The 25,319-nt window shown below is 41.1% G+C and overlaps 5 protein-coding genes across 16 annotated transcripts; 3 read left to right on the plus strand and 2 right to left on the minus strand.

The window, feature by feature from the left end:
* Positions 1 to 83: 83 nt before the first annotated feature.
* On the plus strand, positions 84 to 1,465 carry LOC108040888. Its single transcript, XM_017118551.2, has 5 exons — positions 84 to 240; positions 301 to 507; positions 569 to 641; positions 698 to 873; positions 926 to 1,465. The coding sequence occupies exons 1-5, from the start codon at positions 99 to 101 to the stop codon at positions 1,354 to 1,356; spliced, it is 1,029 nt and encodes a 342-aa protein (XP_016974040.1). The 5' UTR covers positions 84 to 98; the 3' UTR covers positions 1,357 to 1,465.
* Positions 1,466 to 1,539: 74 nt separating this feature from the next.
* On the minus strand, positions 1,540 to 3,599 carry LOC108040886 (nucleosome assembly protein 1-like 1). The gene is made up of 6 exons (XM_017118549.1): positions 3,507 to 3,599; positions 2,913 to 3,023; positions 2,377 to 2,845; positions 2,179 to 2,319; positions 1,933 to 2,121; positions 1,540 to 1,871 (listed from the first exon to the last, which is right to left on the minus strand). The coding sequence occupies exons 2-6, from the start codon at positions 2,999 to 3,001 to the stop codon at positions 1,641 to 1,643; spliced, it is 1,119 nt and encodes a 372-aa protein (XP_016974038.1). The 5' UTR covers positions 3,002 to 3,023; positions 3,507 to 3,599; the 3' UTR covers positions 1,540 to 1,640.
* Positions 3,600 to 4,543: 944 nt separating this feature from the next.
* On the plus strand, positions 4,544 to 13,788 carry LOC108040839 (solute carrier family 12 member 6). Of its 8 annotated transcripts, none has more exons than XM_017118471.2 (22): positions 4,544 to 4,711; positions 6,013 to 6,144; positions 7,987 to 8,178; positions 8,450 to 8,583; positions 8,643 to 8,725; positions 8,781 to 8,883; positions 8,950 to 9,055; positions 9,118 to 9,247; positions 9,305 to 9,423; positions 9,493 to 9,711; positions 9,779 to 9,935; positions 9,994 to 10,253; positions 10,307 to 10,559; positions 10,615 to 10,977; positions 11,037 to 11,223; positions 11,284 to 11,499; positions 11,561 to 11,668; positions 11,997 to 12,050; positions 12,742 to 12,831; positions 13,171 to 13,304; positions 13,362 to 13,501; positions 13,560 to 13,788. In XM_017118471.2, the coding sequence occupies exons 2-22, from the start codon at positions 6,033 to 6,035 to the stop codon at positions 13,649 to 13,651; spliced, it is 3,252 nt and encodes a 1,083-aa protein (XP_016973960.1). In that variant the 5' UTR covers positions 4,544 to 4,711; positions 6,013 to 6,032; the 3' UTR covers positions 13,652 to 13,788. The 8 variants fall into 8 exon arrangements, with proteins under 8 accessions (XP_016973960.1, XP_016973959.1, XP_016973965.1 ...); XM_017118470.2 differs by having other exon boundaries at positions 4,546 to 4,711; positions 6,013 to 6,168; XM_017118472.2 differs by lacking the exons at positions 4,544 to 4,711; positions 6,013 to 6,144 and adding exons at positions 6,911 to 7,158; positions 7,696 to 7,854.
* A 196-nt stretch (positions 13,789 to 13,984) lies between these two features.
* On the plus strand, positions 13,985 to 15,628 carry LOC108040842 (WD repeat-containing protein 47). Its single transcript, XM_017118479.2, has 5 exons — positions 13,985 to 14,176; positions 14,336 to 14,493; positions 14,562 to 14,964; positions 15,016 to 15,239; positions 15,295 to 15,628. The coding sequence occupies exons 1-5, from the start codon at positions 14,141 to 14,143 to the stop codon at positions 15,518 to 15,520; spliced, it is 1,047 nt and encodes a 348-aa protein (XP_016973968.1). The 5' UTR covers positions 13,985 to 14,140; the 3' UTR covers positions 15,521 to 15,628.
* A 63-nt stretch (positions 15,629 to 15,691) lies between these two features.
* LOC108040840 (calcium-transporting ATPase sarcoplasmic/endoplasmic reticulum type) lies at positions 15,692 to 24,393 on the minus strand. 5 transcript variants are annotated; one of them, XM_044462050.1, is made up of 10 exons: positions 24,051 to 24,177; positions 21,437 to 21,584; positions 21,350 to 21,367; positions 21,172 to 21,254; positions 18,905 to 21,076; positions 18,730 to 18,845; positions 18,423 to 18,659; positions 18,237 to 18,354; positions 18,056 to 18,173; positions 15,692 to 15,950 (listed from the first exon to the last, which is right to left on the minus strand). In XM_044462050.1, exons 2-10 carry the CDS (start codon positions 21,552 to 21,554, stop codon positions 15,922 to 15,924), a joined length of 3,009 nt encoding a protein of 1,002 aa, XP_044317985.1. In that variant the 5' UTR covers positions 21,555 to 21,584; positions 24,051 to 24,177; the 3' UTR covers positions 15,692 to 15,921. The 5 variants fall into 5 exon arrangements, with proteins under 5 accessions (XP_044317985.1, XP_016973967.2, XP_044317984.1 ...); XM_017118478.2 differs by lacking the exon at positions 15,692 to 15,950 and adding an exon at positions 16,228 to 16,491; XM_044462049.1 differs by lacking the exons at positions 15,692 to 15,950; positions 24,051 to 24,177 and adding an exon at positions 24,302 to 24,393 and having other exon boundaries at positions 16,708 to 18,173.
* Between the last annotated feature and the right edge of the window lie 926 nt (positions 24,394 to 25,319).

Here is a 25,319-nt window from a genome sequence, read left to right on the forward strand (position 1 = left end):
TAACGATTTCATAAAATCAACATTGATTCCCCAATAGGATTTATTTGAAATTTGTACTAATATTACCTTTTCACATTCTATAAACAATAAACATAACTATGCCATTGTTCAGTATTTTTCACTCAATATTAATTATTTTCATCTTACAACTTTTATGTAATGGTACCTATTCCAAACTTAATCTAAAATATGCTATTTTAAGGCAAAAACAAGCATCTAAATTACAAAATGACACGTTTGGTATGTATTTAGGAGATACTAATTGGTCGAACCATCTTAATGTATACATCTGTTAAAAAGTCAATCAACAAAGAATCAAATATGATGCTCAGAAAACAATGAGAGTTATTTTCTATAAGAACAATACCAAAACTCTGGAAACATCAGCATATGACGATACCTATGATCTTAATGGATCAGGTTGCTCGGCTTCCGAAAAGTTTGCCATTGTTTTACATGGGTGGATCCAAAGTTGTACAGACGAATGGGCAACATCACTAATTGAACGTAAGAATAAGGCTAAATTTCATGGTTAAAATCATTTATTTTAAATTTTTCAATATTCCAGGGCTCAGCTACTACCGCGGCGGTTGCGTGATATGCATTGACTATAGTGTGGTAGCCAGTTCCTCATATATGCGGTGAGCAAATTATTTAAAAAAATAAAATCCCAATTCTAATCTCTTAACTTTCAAAGGTTATATACGAACTTTAATACCCTGACTGGAGCCATAACTTCCATTATTTTAGCGCTCATTAAGCAGGGATTTGACCCAAAACGAGGCTATTTGTTTGGCTTTAGCTTCGGCGGACAACTAGCTTCAGCAGTGGGAAGAAATTTATATCCTCATCATGTTATCGAAAGCATAGATAGTGAGTATTGTAATGGTTTTTCAAACTCACCTTAACTAATTTTGTATTTTAGCGTGTGACATGGCTGGACCCGGTTTTGATCCCATTGCAGTTGACCACTCGAAGGCCGGAAAACATGTCCAGTGTTTCCATTCGAGTCAGGATAAAGGAACCTTTGTGTACTCCTGCCACCGGAATATAATGCTGGGCAGCTGTGGACTTAAGCAGCCCTCTGTGGCCAGCCAACTTCACTTGGGAAGTCATGGTCTCTGCGTCGACATTTACATTAACACCTTCGACTATCCCTTCTACGCCTTAAACTCCACGCCTCCCGAGTGCTTTACGTGGCATGAGGCAGCCAAGATACCAGATGGCTATACGGTGGGCTACGAGGAAAACTTTGACGGTCAGGTCACTGGCCAAATCTTTGTCCCAACTAGTTTGCATTATCCCTACAACTTATCCAAAAAGCAGCTCATGTTGCTTTCAAAAAACAATGGGTAACCCTACGATAGAATACCTTTTTTTTATTTTGGTTAGTAATGTAAGTAGCCAATTTACTTTCATCTAGTTAAGTTAATTATTTATTACCTCAAAAGATTTAAATTTAAATCAAAGCCAACTGTTTTTAATGCGTTCATGAGTAAGGTAAAATATCCTGTTCAATTTATTAAAGTTCAGCTCATATTCGTTTGTAGTTAAGTTTTAATTCACCAAAAATATATTTCAAATCAAATTTGAATTATGTTATATACATTATATCGGTAAACCAGCCATATCAACTATGCCTACTGGTTCGGACAGTCATTGGGCGACTGTTTCTTGTTACCGGTAGGTTTGTTGTGGCCCTTTGCTGGAGGGGCATCATCGTCATCGTACTCATCCTCTTCGTTCTCGTCAAACTCCTCCTCATCCTCGTCGTCTTCATCATCGACAATGTCGCCAGTGTAGTAAAGCACAGCTTTTGGAATAATTCTGGCCCGCAAGAAGTGACCGATTTCGAAATCGGTTGCCAATATCTGCAATATTATTTGAAAATTAGCAAGAGCCTGCAGATGACTGCTTTAAGGTCAAGTTAACCTGCTGAGATTCGTCATCAATTTCGTCTTTGTCGGTTGGAACCTCTGGTGGGTTGAAGAAATTGAAGAAGGAATCCGTTGGAACCTGCTTGACAATGGTTCGTACTGCGCCACGCTCCTTGTGCTTCTGCTTCTTCCGGATGGTCTTGACGGTCAGGTTCATCTTCTTCTCCCAGTTGATAGTGCATCCCTTTAATTGGTTTTATTTTAAATAAACATCGATTGTGGTTAACGAGTGTTAGCTTACCGTGCACTTGTAAATCTCTGGTCCTTCGAACGCAAACGGATCCTCGGGATCCACTGTCGACTTTAGAACGTACTGTTTTGTAAGGACAGAGTTGTTAAAGTACTCGTTCTTGTCGAAATGGAACTCCAGGGTGTATGAATGCTGTAAAATAGGTGAAGTTAGCATTGCAGGACGACAAGAATAGAACCTGTAACTTACCCCAGTATCGTACTTAATGGATATATCGATCAGCTTTCTAATGGCTGGCTCGTCATGGGGCTGCACCATCTCGGAGAGAATGGCCGTGTTGCGAAACACCGTCAGCCAGAAGCCGGGAATGCCCTTGGCATCCTGGGGAATACTTTCATAACTCTTCACCGAATCGCGGAAGGCCTCGATATCGCCCCCATTGTCCGTCAGCGGCTCCGGCTCCTTCCAGTTGGGCTTCTCCGCTTCGGGATCCACCTTACCCTCGACGACCTCCTTGCGCTTGTCAAACAGCGGCTGGTATTTGATCTGGTACTTCTGTTCCAGCTTATAGACCTCTTCGAAGAACTCGGCCTCGATTTTCAGGTGCTCTAATTGCAGGTTTTTCAAGAACACAATTCGATTTTGCACCGAAGCGGGCAGCGACTTTACCATTTCTTGCAAAAATTGCCGTCTCAGAACTGAGTTCATGTAGGCCGGCCTGCGGGAATACAATGGGTTTGGATTAAATGACCTAAATTCAGTGCCAAAATGTCGTCACTACTCACATCGACTGGCAGTCGGAGCCAGACTTCTCATCCTCGAGTTCATTGGAGGACTCGGTGGTGTCAACGTTTCCCTCTGGTGGAGCGTCCATTCTTCAATAAATGCTAATTTCACTGAAAGATTAAGGACTCCCTTAGTTATTTCTTGCTTTTTTGGATTCGCCTTTGCAAATAATGTACAGACTGATGTACACATGTGCAAATACATTTGTACATACATTTAAATTCATAGACATACAGAAAATTGCAACTGTGACGGAATCCCAGACTGAATGCACATGCAAAACTTGAACTACATATTTATTTGTGCAACTAAATATTATAGAAGTTAGCATTCGCACACATCGAAGGGCGTTTTAAAAACTAATACGCCATTCGGTCGGCAGGCAGAAATATATGTATGTGTGCATGTGCGATTCAATCAAATTACCACACATTGCGTTCTTTGAAAACACGTGGTGAAGCAAATGGGTCTCGTTTTAAGGGGAATTTCTTGGTTACTGATCACTTCGATCATAGGTGATTTCACTCATTAAAAGCGCAAACTAACTAATCCTCAATTAGCCAATAATCATACATTAATTAATGCAAACTTACCTTTAGTTTGAACAGACACACGAAAAGCACCGAAACGACGCCGAATTGAAAAAGAAATGGCACAAGTTTCGCGCAAACCACAGGGTGATTCGAGTAAGCTCTGCAAACAGCATACCGATCTTTTGGTTAGTGCTATCGATTAATTTTTTCAAGGCGGTTATATTAAATTTATAAAACTAACTACCAACAAGTTTTTAATTCGTATAAAGCTTTCAAATTATAAAAAAAATTAAACTAGTAAAACGCTTAAAGAGAGCTCATATATTGTTTTTAAATGACTATCGATACTATCGGAAGACCAACAACAAAACAGCTGTGGCTTAATTTTAAAATTTTAATTCAACTATTTAAAATTAATTATGCAATTTAGTACAAATAGAAAAATATGTAAAAGGTCGATACCAGTTAAGAAAATGTTAGCCAACTGTTTTAAAATGTTTCTTGGAACTATCGTTCAGGCCCCGCAGCTCTATGTAAATAAATAAAGTCTCTACATAGCGCATTTTAAAGTGTTTTGCTTATTAAAAACAATGTCTTAATTTTTATTCCATTGTAATTTCCCCAGATTTTTTAAGTGCCAGCATAAAAACGTCAAAATATGCAGACAAAATATACATATGTAAATAAATAACTGTGCAATATGGCAATTTTATATCGAAATGCACAATTCTGTATTTAAATTTAAGAATTTGATTTGATGTGCACAAGACAAAAATCCATCCATACACACCCACATCGTATACATTTATTATTAGGCGGTTTTTAACTGCCTTATAAACTTTGCCCAGAATCAGTAATTTTCTGCGTTCACAAATGGCGAGAATGAAATTATCATAAGATGGTATCATGGGTATTTAGGGTGCTAATTGCAATAAATATATCACTGGCAGACTTTTTTCCAAAATACAATCGGTATTCATATTCATGCGTCCCCTATGCGTTACATTTGATTTCAATTAGACTTTTCATTAATACAACAGTTTCCCCCAACTCGCGATTCCAAAGTATATACAGTGGAAAATCATTTTGTATTACTCATGCGCCTTTAATATGATAGTTTTATTTTATTCGTACAATTGAAAAGTTCACTAAATAATAAGCAGGAGAAGAGGCGGAACAATAAACAAAATAAAACCCGAGAAAGGACGTTAGTTAGCATAAGTGGATCGTCGGTGAAATAGCGAGTTCAAAAGGCGCTTGCTCAAGTAAATGGAATAAAATTTCGCTGCGCGTAAACATTACATTTTCCCCCGTACCACAAGCATTCCCGATGTATTCCCAATCCAATCCGTATGTATGGCTGATTGTTCAGTGCTGGACGAAGTGATTTGGCTATATCCGCGGATCGAACCCTTTTTGTTTTATAGATGTTAGATAATAAGCGCTTTTCCAGCCAGTTTTTGGTTCTGGTACATATGTATGTATATACATACCTACATATAGATTTATATGGAAATATGAATGTATCTGCATGCACTTCTTTGTGTCCCAGTATTTACGTTAATCTATATCTATGGAACGATTTCGTGTGTATGCGGGGTGCAGAGTGAACCCCAATCGATGGGAACAGATTTATGCACTTATCAATGAACTAGACCCCCTTTTTGGCCATCTGTTTTGCCCGTTTTCGACCCGAAATCGAGATGAGACCTGATCTTGATAAGCTGCGAGAGCTTATACATATGTATATGTACATATATACGGATTGACACGGTGTATCTTGGACTGATAGTAGAAATAATTTTCGAATTTCCCCCAAATTCGCTGGCAGTGCATAACTATTTGTTGTTTATTTTTCCTTTATCAGTCTAGGCTAAAATTACAGTGGCTTCAAATATTTTATGCACGCTCAAGGAACAGCTATCGCATTATTCATTTTTTCAAAATTTTACCACCTGAACCAAGTCATTATATAACTTTCAACTGTTTGAATTGTCGAATCCCATCTTGGGCAGAAACCAAGTCATATCTTATATAACGAAACCCGTGACATAACACCAGAGAACCGAACTAAATAGCCGTTATCTTATGTTCACAGCAAGAGTGTAAACCGATTAGCGCAAACAGATCGAAAACAACTTTTTATCTGACCTCAAAAGTGGAGCACAAATCGGAGGTGCAATTTTTATTGTTTAGTCATCTACTAATTTCTATAGTCATGTGATAGCAAACTAATATTATGCAAATAATGTGATGTTGCCTTCCGCAGCTTAATATACCTTCGATCACGGGTTATTATAGTTATTTAAGGTGCGGCAGAAATAAAAAAAAAATAGATTACCTGTCCTTAAAGTTTATTGGCTTTCAGGTTTGTGTAAATTCGGAACCAACCAAAATAGAAACATTATCGGTGGAAAGTTAATTCCCGGACTTAAAAGTTTATTAGTGAGTTTATGTGAATACGGAACCAACCTAGTGGAATTATGATCGTCGGGAATGCTTTTGATATGGGATTTTTCCTTTAGCTTGTGATAATTTTTTTATTGATATAACTCTTTGGTTTTAGAGTGCCTTACATCTAGAAATATGCCAGATAGATTTCAAGTTACAAAAGCAGATGAAGACACCGCATTGGACTATAACCAGGATGAATCTGCGAGTGGAAAACTACTTGGAGACATCCACGATGAAACCCTAGGTGAGAACTATGGGTCCTATGCCGGTAAGGATGTTTTTATTTTATTTGTGTATTATATAAAAGGTAATTTCTAAGAGCTACTACTTTTTCTTCATCTGATTAACTAAATCAAACTAATTGTTAATGAAATAAATCCATGGTGGAAATTGAGAGCTTAAGAAAAACGTTGATAAGAATAGAATGTAAATAATTTGTTTTATGGAATAATACTTTGAAAGGAAAACCTTTTGTGATGTTTAAAACCAATAGCATTTATTAAAGTTTTATCTTACACAAGGATAATAATAATAAGTAGTTTCGAGATTTGATCTCATTTTTGAGTATGTGTATTTAAAGAATATGAATTTCCTTGCCCTCGAATGCCCACTGTATCCCCAGATAGAGCTTACGAGCCTGCAATCCTATCCTGCGCTGCCCCAATTGCCCAAGTCCAGGATGTCCTGCTGACACATTTCGTCGCAGCTGTAAGCCAAAGCTCATTGTACCTGTGGAAAGCTCTGAAAGAGAGCCGCCCAGGCGGTGCAGCTTTTCCCTTGGATTTCCCTTCCAGCGGATGCTGGGCGAGAGTGGATGGGTGTATTGGATGGTCTGGATGGTTGGATGCTTGCTCCTGGCCAAGTGGGCTGTAGGCCAAGAAATGTACACCTGCAATGGCGCTCTCCGCTCTTTTCAGCATCGCTCTCGCTCTCGAAGAAGAGTGTGTGTATTAAAAATGTGTGTAGACAAAAGCTTTCGATTTCATCTCAATTGAACGCTCAGGGTCCTGGGCAACATAATTTTTATTCGGCCGAATACCAACAGTTTTCTTAGTTTTTCTATTAATCCAAACGAAAAGTAGCATACATCTGAGCGTTTTCGCTCGCCTAAAATAATTTTAGAAAGAACCTTCTTTCAAATAATAAAAAAAAAAAATAAAAGAAACATGAAAAACCAGTTCTTTTTGAGCACCTTTAACAAATAACATACTTTTAACAATCGACGAAATTCTAACAATAATCAAATACGTGAATAAAAGTGCGTTCAATTACAAAGTGTGTGCCCTTTTAGAGACTGCAAAATCCGAGGGCTCGGAGTTCGAGCTCAAGAATTTCCCCTGCATTCCCATATAAAAGCGCCAAGCTATTCATTTCGTAACAATTTTCAGCAGCATTCGTTTTTTATGCACTTTATGTCAGCTTGAGAGCCGCATTACAGTGAAAAAGGAAGACTATGGCATTTATTTACCGCCCCACGATGACGGCCTGAAAATCCTTGACCTAAATTTATCGGTTACATATTTTTTGTCTGAGCTGGCACAATTTTCGTAGCTGCGAATGCACAGCATCCCTCTTTTCCCCATTGAATTTTAAATCCGCACTCACCTCCGAAGGCCCCTGGGGCATTTCCCGATTAGGAACTCCTTTCCGAAATCCCAAGTCCTGAGTATATAAGCACACGTCCTTAGACATGTGAATATATACACCGAATATCGGCCACGCCTTTCGGTTATATAATGCCGATGTGTAGGGCTCCCCTTAAGCTATACCCATTTAATTCGCGTCCGCATTCTAGTGTTACCTAATTTTAAGTGAAAAAAGTGCAATCTAGAGCAAGGGCTTGAGGCCAACCTTATCGTTAACATGCAAAGTAACAGTGCAAAAGATGATTCGGATGAAATGGAAATAATACCATCCGAACACAATGGTACAGTTCACGACACAAAAAATGAAGGTATGTCCGGGACCAGCCAATAAATTAGTTTTATATATCTGTGATAAATAAGTTAGGATGTAGAATTTTAAGAATTGCATAATATCATAGATGGCAGCATTACTATCTTAAACTTTTTCGTTTTTCTTACAGACTCAGGTGATATCCACAGGGCTGAAGAAAACCAGAAGTCCAATATCGACCCAAATCTATATCTATACGATGATGATTTGGAAACCAGGCCCCATATATCAACATTCATTTCATCAATTGCCAATTATGAAAACACGATACCAGCGGCCACCGATCCCGATGCAAAGCCGGCAGCTCCATCGGCTCGAATGGGTATGTTCGCCACGAATTAATTAACTTACTTGTTCTCATATTGAAAGGCACACGATTCAGACAATGGAACTGCAATGCTCGCAGCCCGACAAAGCTGTGAAAGAATGATTACTTTAATCCTCTTAAAGTGTTTTAACCTTGGCTTTGCATCACAACATAGATGTTTAAAATATTGATTTTTTTTTAAGTAATCATTCACATATGAATAGTTTTTGCACCTCTATTAACTAATGGTTAACTAACAATGGTCCTTCAATGTTTAAACCTAAAGGTACCCTAATTGGAGTGTTCTTGCCATGCATTCAAAACATCTTTGGTGTCATATTGTTCATTCGATTAACATGGGTTGTTGGAACGGCTGGCGCCGTGTGTGGATTCTTAATTGTGTTGACCTGCTGCTGTGTGGTAAGGAGATTCTAAAAGTTATATCCTCCATTTGGCCCACATTCGAATCCTCTTTCCAGACAATGCTTACTGCTATCTCGATGTCGGCCATTGCAACGAATGGAGTGGTTCCGGCAGGAGGGAGTTACTTTATGATATCACGGTAATTACAAAGAAATAGGAAGAAGTAGTAGTTTTACTAAACTTATCATCCGCAGATCCCTTGGCCCTGAATTTGGTGGAGCGGTGGGAATGTTGTTCTATACGGGAACCACTTTAGCAGCAGCGATGTACATCGTTGGTGCGGTGGAAATCGTATTGGTGAGTTAAGAGCCCCCACTTAAACTTAAAAGTGCCATTACTTAATTATACATTCATTGCCTGCAGACATACATGGCGCCATGGGCATCAATATTTGGGGACTTTACCAAGGATGCTGACGCGATGTATAACAATTTCCGGGTCTATGGCACATTGCTGCTCATTTTTATGGGTGAGTTAAACTAAAGGACCAGTAGTAAGGAATTAACTTTAATGTCCTGGCAATAAATCAAGGTCTCATTGTGTTCCTCGGCGTGAAATTCGTCAATAAGTTCGCAACGGTGGCCCTGGCCTGTGTCATACTGTCGATAATAGCGGTGTATGTGGGAATATTTGACAATATCCATGGCAACGAAAAGCTATAGTAAGTGCCCACCGAGTATTACTTTTGAATGGCCACTTAAGCTCCGCTTGATTGCAGCATGTGTGTTCTGGGAAAACGACTCTTGAAGGATATCCCCCTTGACAACTGCACAAAGGAAGACTCGTTTATGCGCGACATATACTGCCCGGATGGTAAATGCGATGAATACTTCCTAGGTAAGGAATTTCAATAGTTTTCCCCACACCGAATATACAAAAAATTCTCCTTTTCTCCTAAACCAATAGCCAACAACGTGACTAAAGTGAAGGGCATCAAGGGTTTGGCTAGTGGAGTCTTCTACGACAACATCTTTCCTTCGTTTTTGGAGAAGGGACAGTTCATATCCTACGGAAAGAATGCAATTGACATTGAGAACACCGATGGCCAGTCATACAATCAGATCATGGCCGATATTACCACATCTTTCACCCTTCTTATCGGCATCTTCTTCCCATCGGTCACAGGTTGGTTCTAGCTAGTGTTATTATTTGTATATATCATATATCATATATGTTATCTTTTTCTATTCAGGCATCATGGCTGGATCCAATCGATCTGGTGATCTGGCTGACGCACAGAAAAGCATACCCATCGGAACGATTTGTGCCATTCTGACGACCAGCACAGTCTATTTATCCAGCGTTATGTTCTTCGCCGGCACAGTGGATAATCTGCTGCTAAGAGACAAGTGAGTACTATTCATCGGTATAAGCTTATTTAATAATTAATTTGTCCCATCAATTTAGATTCGGTCAATCCATCGGTGGGAAATTGGTCGTGGCCAACATCGCCTGGCCAAATCAGTGGGTCATCTTGATTGGCTCATTCCTGTCCACCTTGGGAGCTGGTCTGCAAAGTTTAACTGGAGCTCCCCGCCTGCTGCAGGCTATTGCTAGGGATGAGATTATTCCCTTCTTGGCTCCGTTTGCCAAATCCTCGAAACGTGGCGAACCCACCCGTGCCCTGCTCCTGACCATCGTCATTTGCCAGTGCGGAATTCTCTTGGGTAAGCTTTGGGTCCCATGTTTTTGATTGTGATTATAAGATTATGACCCACAGGCAATGTGGACTTGCTGGCGCCTCTGCTGTCCATGTTCTTCCTCATGTGCTACGGCTTTGTTAACCTGGCTTGTGCCGTACAAACCCTGCTGAGGACTCCCAACTGGAGACCCCGCTTCAAGTTCTACCACTGGAGCTTGTCGCTGATCGGCCTGACGCTGTGCATATCAGTCATGATCATGACTTCCTGGTATTTCGCACTGATTGCTATGGGAATGGCCATCATCATATATAAATACATAGAGTACCGAGGGTAAGTTATATCTATATATCCATAAGGAAGCAGCTCTTAATTATTCGAGTTGCAGTGCTGAGAAGGAGTGGGGTGATGGCATTCGTGGAATGGCCCTTACCGCCGCCAGGTACTCGCTCCTCCGCCTGGAGGAAGGCCCACCGCATACGAAAAATTGGCGTCCCCAAATTTTGGTGCTTTCGAAGCTCAACGATAACCTCTTGCCAAAGTATAGGAAGATATTCTCCTTTGCCACTCAGCTAAAAGCTGGCAAGGGATTGACAATTTGTGTGTCTGTGATAAAGGGCGACCACACCAAGATTACCAACAAGGCCGTGGATGCGAAATCCACGCTGCGCAAATACATGACCGACGAGAAGGTGAAGGGATTCTGCGATGTTCTGGTATCCCAACAGATCGGCGAGGGTCTCAGTTCAGTGTAAGTTGGCTAAGGAAAGAGATAACTAAGTGCGCTTATAATTAAATTTTCGAAAACAGCATTCAAACGATTGGACTGGGCGGCATGAAGCCTAACACTGTCATCATCGGATGGCCATATAGCTGGCGGCAGGAGGGCAGGAACAGCTGGAAGACCTTCATCCAAACGGTCCGCACAGTATCCGCCTGCCACATGGCTCTCATGGTGCCCAAGGGCATAAACTTCTACCCAGAATCAAACCACAAAGTAGTATTTACCTAACCGAATTCGTAGTCTTCGGTGTATAACATGCATAACCATTTTCAGATTGGTGGCAACATTGATATCTGGTGGATTGTCCACGACGGTGGTCTGCTCATGTTGCTGCCCTTCCTGCTGAAGCAGCACCGCACCTGGCGCAATTGCAAGCTTAGGATCTTCACAGTTGCTCAAATCGAGGACAACTCGATTCAAATGAAGAAGGATCTAAAGACATTCCTGTACCATCTTCGAATCGAAGCCGATGTCGAAGTTGTTGAGATGGTAAGATATATCCGAAAGAAGAAATTAAAAACCCATTAAAACTTTCAATTGTAAACTGCAGAACAACAGCGATATTTCCGCTTACACCTACGAGCGGACACTGATGATGGAACAGCGTAATCAGATGCTGAGAGCATTAGGTTTAAATAAGAAAGAAAACTCCAAAGTGGTAAGTGGTCAACATTTGGGCGGCAGAGTATCATCCACGACATTTGTTCTGCATCTGTACTTCTTCAAAATGAAGTTGTTCATACAAACGTTCTCATTATTGTTTTATTTATATGGCCATAATGCACATTTAGTGTTTTATTTTCTTTAATCTTTATTAGCATAGATTTTATATTCGTTCGTTTTGAAGGTTGCGTATTTTGATTTGAGTATTTGTTGGGAGGAAACCATTTTGCCCTTTGTTTCTCATGTACTTCCAATTTCCATTTCATATAACTATTTGAGATCCAAATTAAAATTTTACACTTTATATATTTAAAAATCAAAAGGTTCAGACTATAATGGACTTTAAGGAAACACCCAGTGATAATAAATTGTCTTTGGTAAAGAGTATAAACAGAATGACTATATTGATATATCAAGATACAAACTTTTCATTGCCCGAACTTTGTATGAAACCTGATTGTGTGTAACTCATCAGTACATCTTTCGGCCGGAGCACGTGTGCTTCTTTCATCCTTCATACATATCATAAACCTCTATGTGTTGTCTCAATGTGATGTTGCTAATGCTCACCCTCCTTCTATCTATTGTAACTCTATCAAATTGTAAATTATTCTCAACACCCACTATTGGACTTGCTTAATATGTAGCCGTTATCAGCAGAGTGTCAGGATCTTTTAAGTTGGCAAAGGCAAATCAATGTTTTCGAACAAGAATATCTTTTAAACTAAAATTCAAGAAGATTTAACGATTTTTAATTTTTTCAAGAAGTTGTTCTTAAGTCCGTGCTGTAATATATTATCATTTTTAAAAACACTTTGGTGCCACGAAGATGTACATTGGAATTTTCATTTGATAAGCTTTTTTAATAGTTAAGACACTTGCTTAAAGATCGATAAAGCTTTGATTTAAGATATTGATATCCAAGAAATATGTGCAGGGAAACCGAGTCTTAATAAAATTAACCTGCTTTGCGGAATGCATCCCGAGTATAGCTATTCCCTCTCTGATACTGGCCTCTCTACTCTTCTGCAACCTATTTTCTCATACTCCTCATGGTAACATTTTCAGGTTCAAACAATTGTAGACCACCATTATGACGCCACCAAAACGGCGTCTAAAGTTCGCTTCGCCGATCCAACTATAGAAGATATACACCACGTATGTATTGCTTTTCGATTTTAATTTACCATTGTCTCTAATCTCTCGATAATACACATAAGAACATATATAAAGTTAAGTAAGATCGACGAACTCATCAAATGTAAGCCTGACCCATTTTAATTTTAAGAACATATAAAAGAAATCCATGGTAGAACATGAAATCCATTTATGAGTTGACTTGAGATCTAATTTTAATGATATTTTGGCTTTTTAACATTGTTGATTTTACATAAACTTTTAAGTTATTCAAAATCGACGGCACTTGTCATTCGGAATCAAGGATATGAATAATTGTAGATATGTGATAATATTTTAAACGTGATTGAAACTCTGCAGGATTCTCAGAACGACGAGAAACGTAACTCAATTGATTTGGATGGTCCCGAAAACGCGGACACACCCGAAACAACTTCTAACAAGGATGAATCGACAGAGAAAGCCGACGGAGACTTTAAGTCCAGTGTGAAACCGTATGGAGGATTTCTTTTTACTTACTATTTGGTGTCCTAAAAACTCTATTTCCACAGGGATGAGTTCAATGTTCGTCGCATGCACACAGCAATAAAACTAAATGAAGTTATTGTAGAAAAGTCACAGGATGCCCAGTTGGTCATAATGAATTTACCTGGACCACCTAGGGAAGTGAGAGCGGAGCGTGAAAGCAATTGTAAGACTTCTGCTCCTCGAAAACAAATGGTCAAAAAGTAATCGATTTCTTTCTGTAGATATGGAATTTCTGGAGGTATTAACAGAGGGCCTCGAGAAAGTGTTAATGGTTCGTGGAGGAGGCCGAGAAGTTATAACAATTTACTCTTAAGAGCATTAATCGCTCAGTTTTATAAGAGTTCGCAACACTAGACAAGTTTAAGAATCAATCAAATTTTTAAAAGAAAGGTTATTAATTTGTTATATTCAATCATATGTCCAAATATTTTATTTTTACGTAAATAAAATATCAAAAAATTGTAACAATAAGAAAGAAGTGCATTTAGATTGGGTGGCTCTTATTACAGATGCAATGCATATCATTAGTTACTTTGGTAACATCGCTTGGAGACGGAGTAAACAGAGTATTTTTACAAAGGTAAAATCAACGTTTGTAAAATCAGGTGCATCTGGAATATTGCCCAACACTGCGATTCGGTAGTTTCTCCCAACTTTTGTTATTTCAACCGTAGCGAGTTGTACGTTTTATTACCTTCGATGGCTGAGAAATTTCTTGGGCAAAATAGACTAGATCGAAATTCCTGAAAACACTCGAAATACATTTCATATACTCTAAAGGTTTTCCTTAAATTCTCTATTAATGAATTCGGAAACGAAAGACCTGGATTTAAGAAAGGTTCGTATGGTGTTGTCTTGTTGAAGACTCTTCTGTTTATTTTGAACACGCAAGCAACTTTTTGGTATCCAGCGGTAACAGCCAAACAAAAGAACCAATAAACATATGCATTTGGGTTGATCCGAATATCACATTTATTGAACATTTTCTCTGCCACAGGGCGATGTAGAAAGACCGCACTTCGAGGCAGTTACCACATTGTCGGATTCCCAGGCGATTCGAAGCGTTGACTTTCATCCGAATGGAAAGTTGTACGCGGTGGGCTCCAACTCCAAGACCTTTCGCATCTGCCAGTACCCCCAGCTGTCCAAGCTGAGGTAATTACAACTTGGGGGTTTTCCATTTCGCAGTTATTTTAATTGTTTATCCCCTCAATCAAATGAAGACATGGCCAACAGACGGCGGTGTATCCCCCATCCGTTCTGTGCAAGCGAACGAAACACCACCGGGGATCCATATACTGCACCTGCTGGTCGCGGGATGGCGAACTCATTGCCACCGGATCGAACGACAAGACCATCAAATACATGAGGTTCAACAACGACACCAATCAATTGGTGGGTCACGAGATGGAGCTGAATATGCACGACGGCACGGTGCGGGACATGTGCTTCCTGGACGACTCGTCCACCAAGTCCAGACTTTTGGCGAGTGGCGGGGCGGGGGATTGCAAGATCTATATCACAGACTGCGGATCTGGGACTCCCTTTCAGGCTTATAGTGGCCATAGTGGGCACATCCTGTCGCTCTACAGCTGGAACAATGCGATGTTTGTGTCGGGATCTCAGGTAGGTCTGAAAGGAAACCCATAAACCAAGTAATAGAACGGTCCCTTGCAGGATCAAACGATACGTTTCTGGGATCTGCGAGTAAACGTATCCGTGAACACTTTGGACAATGAACGGAAAGATGGTGGATTGGAGAACTCGGCGGTCACAGCAGTTTGTGTGGATCCCACAGGCAGACTCTTAATTTCCGGACATGCTGACAGCTCTTGTATTCTGTACGACATTCGTGGCAATCGACCCATTCAGCGCTTCTATCCCCACACCGCTGAAATAAGGTAGTATTGGGAATAAAAACCATTTTTAGCCAAGTGATAACCCATGTCCTCCAAGGTGCGTCCGCTTTTCCCCATCCGCCTACTACATGCTGACTTGCAGCTACGACAACTCGATCAGGCTAACAGATCTGCAGGGAGACCTGGCCCACGAACTCTCCTCCGTGGTGGTGGCGGAGCACAAGGACAAGGCCATCACCATCCGATGGCATCCAACCGAGTTCTCATTTATCTCCACGTCCGCGGATAAGACGGCCACATTATGGGCCCTACCGCCTTCGTAAGGGGTAAATCATTGTTCCAATAACGGCTTTAATTTCGTTGTCAATATTGTATTTCTGCAGAATAGTTCAGACTGATCTAATTTATTAAATAAACCGCATTCCATTAAAGTAGTTGTCTATAAATTAATATGGGCTGCGAAAACGATTCGTAACGTAAATAAAAACACATCATTCTAATTTATATATTTGGTATATATTTATTTAAATCCGTTCTTACTAACCCACAGTTCCATTAATGTTTTACTTTCTAAAGCAAATAAATTGATTTATGTTGGATTTAATGTTGCAGTTGCAAGTAACAGGGCTGGCTTAGCGATTAATACACGAATGATAAAGGCAGAAAAATTTGTCCTCCTTCACATTCATTTTCACATTCGTATCGGTTTTGGTGGTCCAAACCTTTACATCCTGTCGACGACGACGTCAGGAACTAAATTTCATTTTTTTTGGGCGAATAACGGTGGCAATTATTACCGGGTATTCATGATCTAGGGATTAACCAACGCAAGAGCAAACCAAAACTCATGGGTGGATAGGGTTCTTTTCATTTGGATTTAGGACCAGCTAAGCGTCATTAGCGATCTGCGGCTTCCGAAATTTTGGAATTTGGCAGTTTCGGTGGGTTCATACTTACAGCCTAGTAGGATTTTCAAGGGGAGGAAATGTATGTTTCTACTAGAGGGAATTGGGAAAAGTACACAGGCCAGTTTCGGATTTCTTGTTTTATTATTTCGATTTTACGTTTAGATATCTTACATGCTGAATTTCAACTCTGTGTTTTCTCGTTTATGCCGACGAGTGCGATAATGTAATAGACCATAATGTACAGTAATTGTTCTTTTCTACATTCACATCAAATTTGGCGCACTCGGACATAATATAATAACTGCACGTACTTTTCTAAAGCAGGGATGGATTCAATTTGTGTTATTGTAACTAATCGGGGTCCAATTAATGAAATCTGGGATTGACTGTATAAAATAAAACAATAGTTCATTGAGAGATGGTGTATAGGTAGGTGGGTTTATCAAGACGTCGGTAGCATCTGCCAAGAGGGATTCTTTGCACCAACGAGTCACGTGCACGTGCAAGCAAACGGAATTTTAAAAATAACTTGCGGTAGCGAACATAAGCTTTTTTGGGGGAGTTTTGGGTCCCATTCGTCGGGTTTTCGTAGAGCCAGCAAGTTTTAGTTCTGCATAATTTATTTCTTTAATGTTAATGGTGTAGGTAATTTTTGTTTAATCAATTCACAGCGTCTCTAATTGTATAACAGAGTAAATTATGTATAATGTTAATTTAATAAGGTATTCTCTAAAAATGCTAGAAGGATTACTTAATTCCTTACAACTGAGGCTGACATAAATTACACAATTTGCTTTCAATAAATCCCTCAAACATTTTCAATGCGATTGTTGGACCGCGCAAACTGTTTTCGGATAGATGCCATATATGCATTATAAACGATCGCCAGAGACCCTGATCCTAATCATTTGCTCAAATATGTACATACAATACAATACAAATGGAAACGGACACCGAGACGATTGTGTCGCGCCCAGATTTTGGGAGTTAATTGTGTACCGAATCGTTTATTTACTTAATATCTTGTGCTCAAAATAATTCTTACAATTATGGAATGAATGAACCAATATTTGTATTTCGGTGCGAGTAGCCAAATGACGCAATAAAGGGTTTATAAATATATGCAATTCAATTACGTTAAATAAACCAAGTTAAGAATACTCTTCCAAATATCATTAGGACGCTTCGTTGAAATCTTTGAATACATCAACGTACAGATAGATTCGATTAGGAAAGGTTTTTGGTTCTACTTAAACAGATTAAACAAAAATTGTTCATGAACGTTCATCAATTATAATGTTTTGTTCTTTTGCATGATTAAGCCTACACTTTAGTATTTCAGTTACTAAACACAGAGACGAATATGTGAAGATAAATAAGTTTGGTTTAATACAAACAGCCATCTCATTTCCAGAAATTTGATTTTCCTTTAAGTTTCTTTTTGGCAACCCAGTGAAAATTATATGACGAAAACTAACTAATGTAATTGAATATACCAGTGTGGAACTTTCTTATGTATATATAGCATTGTATGTACAAAAAGCAATCCTGCTAAATATATATTTAGGGTATACGCGTGTTAGATAAATCGTTAGCTCATAGAAAATATTGATCATTTAACGCTGTTTGTTCAAAGCCAAAAGCCAGGGAGTGAGTCAGTCGGCCCATCTTTTGGTGTCACCAGTCAATTCTGTGACACCGGGGTGGAAATCAGTAGTATTTGGGAACAAACTTCATGTGGGTTATAGTCGTTACGTTAGATGTATATAATTGTGGGTTTCATGTTTCTGTTTCTGTTTATATTTAGTAACATTTTATACTAGAAATTAGAATAATGAAGTTGGGCTTATGGATTATAATTATATTCTTAAAGCATCATAGCGTACAGCAGGCCAAAGAAGACAGCCCACATTAACACAATCCCATGCATCTTATATATAGGACTCTCACCATCTGCGATTTTTCTAGCAACAAACTTCAATGTCTCATCTAATAAAACTACAGGAATTGAGAATTTCATCACAGTTATCCATTCCTCTGCAGACAACGGTGTCACTTGGAAGACGGTCTGTGTGAGATAATTAGGTTAGTATTTGGAAATATGTACAAGTGCTTATCGCCTGTTACTTACGGAGAGGACATCGACGTAAAGAATAACAAAGTGAAGAGTGAAGGAGAGTGCCATTGATCCAATCAGCCACAGGTTGCACCATGGGGGCATGGTAATCAGCGACTGGTTCTCAGACAAGCTAATCAAAATCAAACAAAGGGAATTTGGTTCGTATCTATTGTGTCTATCATTCCTTATCTGATTTACCTGTTCATTGCGTTCAACATTTCGATTGTCACCAGCACGGACAAAGCCATGGTCATCGCATGGGGGTCGCTGAAGATCTTGCAGTCAACGCCCTTGAACTCGTCACCACCGCCCAAGCAGGCCAGATGGTGAGTCAGCTGCCAGTAGGTCAGTTTGGGTCCCTCGTCGGAGAACACGAACCACCAGGCGGCGGCACCGACGGTGGCAGCGCCGACATAGAATCCAATAGCCATGTAACTGAATTATAATATGGAGATTCGTTGTTGCTTAAATCTGTTTAAAGAGCTTAAAGAGCTGGGGTACCCACCGGAAGAACAACCATCCGGAAATCAGACCCTCATCGGCCTTCCTGGGGGGCTTCTCCATGATATCCAGATCAGGTGGGTTGAAGCCAAGAGCGGTGGCTGGGAGACCATCAGTAACCTGTGGAGACACAGCTATTAGCGACCGCCCCAAATAGTTAATACGCCATTAATATTTACCAAGTTAACCCAGAGCAGCTGGACGGGAATCAGAGCCTCGGGCAGACCAAGGGCAGCAGTAAGGAAGATGGAGACGACCTCACCAATGTTCGAGGAGATGAGATAGCGAATGAACTGCTTCATGTTGTTGTAAATAGCGCGACCTTCTTCAACGGCGGACACGATGGAGGAGAAGTTGTCATCAGCCAGCACCATTTCGGCGGCAGACTTGGCAACAGCGGTACCAGAGCCCATGGCAATACCGATCTCGGCCTTCTTCAGGGCGGGGGCGTCGTTCACACCGTCACCAGTCATGGCAGAGATTTCGTTCATGCCCTGCAGGAACTCAACGATCTTGGACTTGTGCTGGGGCTCCACGCGGGAGAAGAGTCGGGAGCGGGCGACGGCAGCCTTCTGTTCGGTGGGGGAAAGGTCGTCGAACTCGCGACCGGAGTAGGACTTGCCAGTGGTGTCCTCTTCCTCGGTGAACACACCGATCCTGCGGCAGATAGCTTCGGCAGTGGCCTTGTTGTCGCCAGTGATCACAATAACGCGAATACCAGCGGCACGGCAGCGCACAATGGAATCGAAGACCTCCTTACGGGGGGGATCCAACATACCCACAACACCGACGAAAGTCAGGTTGACCTCATACTGGTAGAACTTGGTGGAATCGCCCAGATCCATCTCATCGGGCTTCATTGGGCTATCGGCAACGGCCAGAGCCAAGCAACGGAGGGTATCGCGTCCAGTACCGTACTGACCGGTCAGGGCCAGGATCTTGGCCTTCAGGGCCGAGGTCAGAGGCACCTTGCTGGTTCCAACGCGGGCGTGTGTGCAACGCTCCAGGACACCCTCAGGGGCGCCCTTAACGAACAGCTTGGGTCCAGTGCCCAGGCGGGAAGCCTTCAGGGGGGTGCAGTACGAGGACATGGATTTACGATCGCGAGAGAACTCCAGGGTGAACTCCTTCTTCCACTTGGTCTCAATCTCACCGCGGCAAGCGATGGCAGCGGAGCGGCGGTCCAGGCCAGACTTGTTAACGCTGAAGCTGTTCAGCTTCTCAGCCAGCACAATCAGGGCGGTCTCGGTGGCCTCACCGACCTTCTCGAAGGCCTGCTTGAACTCATTGTAATCAATAGCGGAGTCGTTGCACATGATGCAGATGGTGGACAGTTCCTGTAGAGCATCGTGGTCGGCAGCCTTGACACGCTGGCCGCCCAGGAACAGCTCGCCGATGGGCTCGTAGGTGGAGCCGGTCAGCTCGAATTCCAGGAAGCTGCTGTCGTTGCCCTCGACCTTGTCGAAGATGAACATGCGCGAGACGGACATCTGGTTGGTGGTGAGTGTGCCGGTCTTATCAGAGCAGATAACGGAGGTGCAACCCAGAGTCTCCACGGAAGGCAGGGAGCGGACGATGGCGTTCTTCTTGGCCATGCGGCGGGTGCCCAGAGCCAGACAGGTGGTGATGACAGCGGGCAGACCCTCGGGGATGGCAGCGACAGCCAGGGCGACGGCGATCTTGAAGTAGTAGATGGCACCCTTGATCCAGGAACCACCGTGGGCGGGGTCGTTGAAGTGGCCAATGTTGATGGCCCACACGGCCACGCAAATGACGGAGATGACCTTGGACAGCTGCTCGCCGAACTCGTCCAGCTTCTGCTGCAGGGGCGTCTTGATCTCCTCAGTCTCGGACATCTCGGTACGGATCTTGCCGATGGCGGTGCTCAGGCCAGTGCCGATGACGACACCGCGGGCCTTGCCGGCGGCAACGTTGGTGCCGGAGAACAGGATGTTCTTCTTGTCCTGGTTGACGGCGCGTGGGTCGGGGATGGCATCGGTGTGCTTGATGACGGAGACCGACTCACCGGTGAGGATGGACTGATCGATCCTGAGAGTGGTCGAGTAGATGTGGGTGATGCGGATATCGGCGGGGATCTTGTCACCGACAGACACCTCCACCAGATCACCGGGCACGATCTCTTTCGCGCGCACCTTCTGGATGCCGGACTTGTCCTGGCGCACCACCTTGCCCATCTCAGGCTCGTACTCCTTGAGGGCCTCGATGGCCGACTCGGCGTTACGCTCCTGCCATACTCCCACCACGGCGTTGGCTATCAGAATAAGTAAAATAACTAGGGGCTCTACAAATGCAGTGAACGTTTCCTCGTGTTCCTCAAACAGGGCGAGAACCTAAGGGATGAATATATAAGGAGAAAGGGTTTTTGCATGAGAATCTTAAAATCCAGGGTGGGTTGCGTTTCGTTTCGCTTGGGAACGTGACTTACAAATGAGATGATGGCTGCCAACAGCAGAATCTTCACAAGCAGATCGTCGAACTGCTCCAAGACCAGCTGCCAGATGCTCTTTCCTATGGAATACAATGGTTATTATTAGAAAACAATTAAATGTTAGGCAAGGCGGGGGGCGGGAGAGGGAGGGGATCTGATCGGGTTGACTTCGCACCTTCCTCGGTCGGCAACTCTGTAACGATAAGAAAACAAACACGTCAGTCGATTCGAAAGGGGATTACTACCACCAAGCAATTCTCACCGTTGGGTCCATATTTCTTCTGGTTTGTCTTGATCTGGTCGAGGGTTAAACCGCGCTCTGCGTCCGTTCCGAAGAAGTTGAGAGACTGTTCGACGGTTTTCGAGTGGCCGTCTTCCATCTTGATTCGTTATCCTCTTCGTTCAGTAGCCTGCGTTTTGAAAATAGACACAAGGCAAGACATTCATTTTAGTTCTCTAGATGGGCTATTTTCTGGGTTCTACGACTGATTCTGACTGGAATAGCAAATGTGTATGCACGTACATATGTATGCACGGGGCCGTTTGCAGTTAAAACTACCTCATTAGGTTCTGAATAAGTGTTCGTACATGTGCATGTGCACACGGGAAATGTGCACATACACAGGAGCTATATGCTAATTTTCAGATACTTCGGGCCACTATTAAGTCGCGCAGTTATCGCGCCAACTTTGGATTGGATCGGATTAGAGAATATGCTGGAATAATTGCATTACCCTGGCCAAATCGCTCCGCTTATGAGATTCACACACGTGTCACTTCGCACAACAGACGCAGTTTCAATTTCTGCGTACTTTTTATTGGGGAACTTTAATCCGGAATATCGGGTAATCCTACGTTAGCCTCGCAAAACAACGCACTGCGTGTGTTAAGTACTTTTTTCCACTGATTTTCTATATATTATAACCCATGGCGCTTTTTTCTAAATATGTGTGCTGATAACTATTGCACTAAGTCTCGGGCCGCGCATTACTGCCTATCGGCGTTTCTCTTTGACTATGACACGACATTATTCGGAACAGGGCTGACTGAGAAGGTATATCGCTAATCGCAAGACTCCTACCTGTATGCTCATCCAAATAATTATGGTTTTAAAGCTTTAAAAACCTTATTTATTTCACTTTTTAATGTGACCCCTATATAAGCGTTAAATATCTGCTACTCAAGTGCAATTGCCGGCGTTATCGATTTTTCGGCATTCAAGTACGATAGTTAACTGGTGAGTTTCCAGATTAAAAAGTACCGATTACTGTGGTGAAAAACAAATTCAAGTCCTTATGACCGTTATTATATTTTAATATTTCGAAATAGGTTAATTTCTTCTTTTCAAAATAACCTCTATCTTTAATGTAATAAGAATTAAAAACCCTTATCAAAATTATTAGAAACTTATTTATATATTCCATCCAGCGAGCAAGTGAGACAACCGTACTGTCAACCGCACAATAAGCAACACTTTTCTTCGCACATTTTTTGCCCAAATTAATGAGATCAAGAGCCCGCAATAAATAGATCTGGGTGCCAGGTATTCGCCACCAGCGACATTTTTAAATTTTAATTTTAATCTTTTTGCGACCAGACATTAGAATCAGGCCATACGGGGAATTTTGAACGGCAGCCAACTCGCGTAATACTTGGATATTACGTACGGGGAATCACAATTACATACGAAACTCCTTTCAATAGTTTCCCGCTTCAATAAAACGTTATTTTTCGAAAAACTGTCAAGAAATCTGCTCGATAACGACTTATATTTGAACACACAGACGTATTTCGAAAACACCTATATGACAGTCTATATTTCTAGTACACACATGCAAAAGTCTATATGTGTGCATTATGGAGCAAAAAAATCGCCTCTGTCCGAGATGGGCTAAAAATAGAGTCCTAGCACCCGAAAAATACAAGCACAATTTTGAACATTCGTAGATATAAAGATATGTACTAGAAACACATAAATAAGTATGAATGTACATATACAGAGAGACGATCGTAGGGAGAAATATTCTATTTGGTTATATGTATGATTTAACGGCTTATGATATTTCGAGCAGAGATATCTGCATTCTAATGGATGTCGACATTTGTGCGAGACGATTTCTATGTCCCTGATTAAATAATTCCGATTGGCAAGGCCCACTAATGAGTTGTATAATTATTAAGTGAGTTGGGACATGGTACAAAAAAAATGTGTCTAGGGCATGTTTTGGCCCAGATCCTGGGTCGAATGTATTTATACTTTTTTCGCTCTTTCAAAACTTGGTCTTATTTGCATTTTTTAAGGAAAGTCAGTTACTAGCACTCACTGACATAACACCAAATAAAAATTGCGGGCAAGGACTAGAAGTGATCGTGTTTGGTGATAGCATTGGGTAAAAGACATGCATTCGATTCGGATACGGATATTTCCCACCGGTTGCATAATCAGATTTTCAATCACAAATACATAGACCTCAGGCACTTGGGGAAAACTTTACATCTGTGTCGGATCTATTCGTGGCGTGCTCTCGTATTGGTGACATTCAAAATTTTTAAATCGACTCCGGAGGTCGAGGCCGCTCACTGTTTTGTCCCCCTTACGAATATCTCGAACTGTACGAGATGATCGAGTTTTGGACTCTGGGAGGGTGATAACTAAACTAGGAAGACACTTTGGAACACGGTTTTTCGAGTGTAAGCATGTTCGTATGTAGATGTAGGTATTTCGTATAACTTTTTAATTTTCCAGGTTTTCTTTTAAATGCGCGCGGTTGAATATTTAAACATTTTGGGATATATTTTCTTGTACTTAATGGAATTTTGTAGTAAATCACTGCGTATTCGCTTTGGAATTGTTGCAAAAAATCAACAAAACTTACAATTATTATTCCTAGTAAAAATTCCGTTATTATATAATAAATTTATTTAAGTCGGAGGACCAAGAGCTAACACAAAGATCGCGCTATTATAACGATCAACGGCAACTGAACGCAAGGAGAACGCTGCTCGATGAGAGTGTCTATTTGAATTACAAAATTCATATATTTTGGCAAAATTCCCAAAACTACATACACTCTCTATTTTGGCCCGGGAAAATACTTTTAGCACGCACAAACTTTTGAGCACTTACCACCTATCCTATGCGAACCGAAATGTTGGCGGTTCTGTTCTGCTCGTGTTTTTCAAATCTCGCCGAAGCAAAATATACTGCGGTCCCCAGCCTCAAAGATATATGTATGCACATAGGTGGGAATACCACAAGCACACGAATATATATATATCTGATCGGCGGGAGCACCGATACGTAAAAGTCTAGAGCAATGTGGGGAGATCACTTGTGCCTGTAGTGTAGACTTATTTCGAAAAATGCACGTGTGTTTGTCTAATATTTAGAAATGGTTATTTTTAAACCAATCTAGGGAAATTATGCTTGATTACATAGAAGGGTTTGTCACATGAAGTGTTTATGTCTTTAATACAATTATTTTCCATTGCGTCAAACTTTCAGAAAACTATTAGACAAGATGGAAAATTAGAAATAAATATTTTACCACATACATATTAAGTATTTCAAATTTCCTAAATAAGTGGAATTCCCATTTAGTACTTTTTTTATGTTTCACACTTATCTCGAAATATCTTACTTATTTGTTTACCCGAAATAAATTTAATTATGTTCATCTAACAGCGGAGAGTGTGTGCACCAGTCGGTTTCTGATTTAAAGATACTTGCTTTGGCTTTTCTGTCTTTTTCCCCAATTTCAGCAGAGACTGGCAGCCGTCGTTTAGCCGCATAAAAATAGTCTTGTAATGTCTCTCAAAATTTGGCAAGAGCTCTCTCCGCACACGTTTTTCCCGTATGATATCCGCCTTGTGCAGCAAGTATTACGACTTTTCACAGAGACCCATAAATATGCATTTGGCTACTATTTTACCTCAATATGTCTAGGCCAGAACTTTTATAAGCTACCTATATATTTAAAAATATTAATAAATGACAATACAGCCAAGAATTTAGCTTTATTTTTGGACTGGGAAATCTGGGTTTAATGTTGTCGTCAACCACTGGATAAGCGAATACATAATAAATCAATAAACAACGATTAAGACTATTGTTAATGTTCTTTACTCTTTGCTATTGCACCTAA

Source organism: Drosophila rhopaloa, unplaced genomic scaffold (genome assembly GCF_018152115.1).
Source record: "Drosophila rhopaloa isolate 14029-0021.01 unplaced genomic scaffold, ASM1815211v1 contig_115, whole genome shotgun sequence".
NCBI lineage: Eukaryota > Metazoa > Arthropoda > Insecta > Diptera > Drosophilidae > Drosophila > Drosophila rhopaloa.

Bases quoted from the DNA above. Each gene is read 5' to 3' on its own strand.
- LOC108040888 (XM_017118551.2), top strand. From the start codon at position 99: ATGCCATTGTTCAGTATTTTTCACTCAATATTAATTATTTTCATCTTA. The intron at 241-300 runs GTATGTATTTAG...TCTGTTAAAAAG, and splicing joins ATTACAAAATGACACGTTTG to TCAATCAACAAAGAATCAAA. The intron at 874-925 runs GTGAGTATTGTA...TTTGTATTTTAG, and splicing joins TGTTATCGAAAGCATAGATA to CGTGTGACATGGCTGGACCC.
- LOC108040886 (XM_017118549.1), bottom strand. From the start codon at position 3,001: ATGGACGCTCCACCAGAGGGAAACGTTGACACCACCGAGTCCTCCAAT. The intron at 2,122-2,178 runs GTAAGCTAACAC...AACCAATTAAAG, and splicing joins CAGAGATTTACAAGTGCACG to GGATGCACTATCAACTGGGA. The intron at 1,872-1,932 runs GTTAACTTGACC...ATAATATTGCAG, and splicing joins TTGATGACGAATCTCAGCAG to ATATTGGCAACCGATTTCGA.
- LOC108040839 (XM_017118470.2), top strand. From the start codon at position 6,033: ATGCCAGATAGATTTCAAGTTACAAAAGCAGATGAAGACACCGCATTG. The intron at 9,936-9,993 runs GTGAGTACTATT...CCATCAATTTAG, and splicing joins AATCTGCTGCTAAGAGACAA to ATTCGGTCAATCCATCGGTG. The intron at 11,669-11,996 runs GTAAGTGGTCAA...AAAAATCAAAAG, and splicing joins AGAAAGAAAACTCCAAAGTG to GTTCAGACTATAATGGACTT.
- LOC108040842 (XM_017118479.2), top strand. From the start codon at position 14,141: ATGAATTCGGAAACGAAAGACCTGGATTTAAGAAAG. The intron at 14,177-14,335 runs GTTCGTATGGTG...TCTCTGCCACAG, and splicing joins AAGACCTGGATTTAAGAAAG to GGCGATGTAGAAAGACCGCA. The intron at 15,240-15,294 runs GTAGTATTGGGA...ATGTCCTCCAAG, and splicing joins CCCCACACCGCTGAAATAAG to GTGCGTCCGCTTTTCCCCAT.
- LOC108040840 (XM_044462049.1), bottom strand. From the start codon at position 21,554: ATGGAAGACGGCCACTCGAAAACCGTCGAACAGTCTCTCAACTTCTTC. The intron at 21,077-21,171 runs GTAAGTCACGTT...TTCATCCCTTAG, and splicing joins TGGCAGCCATCATCTCATTT to GTTCTCGCCCTGTTTGAGGA. The intron at 18,355-18,422 runs GTAAATCAGATA...GATTTTGATTAG, and splicing joins ATGTTGAACGCAATGAACAG to CTTGTCTGAGAACCAGTCGC.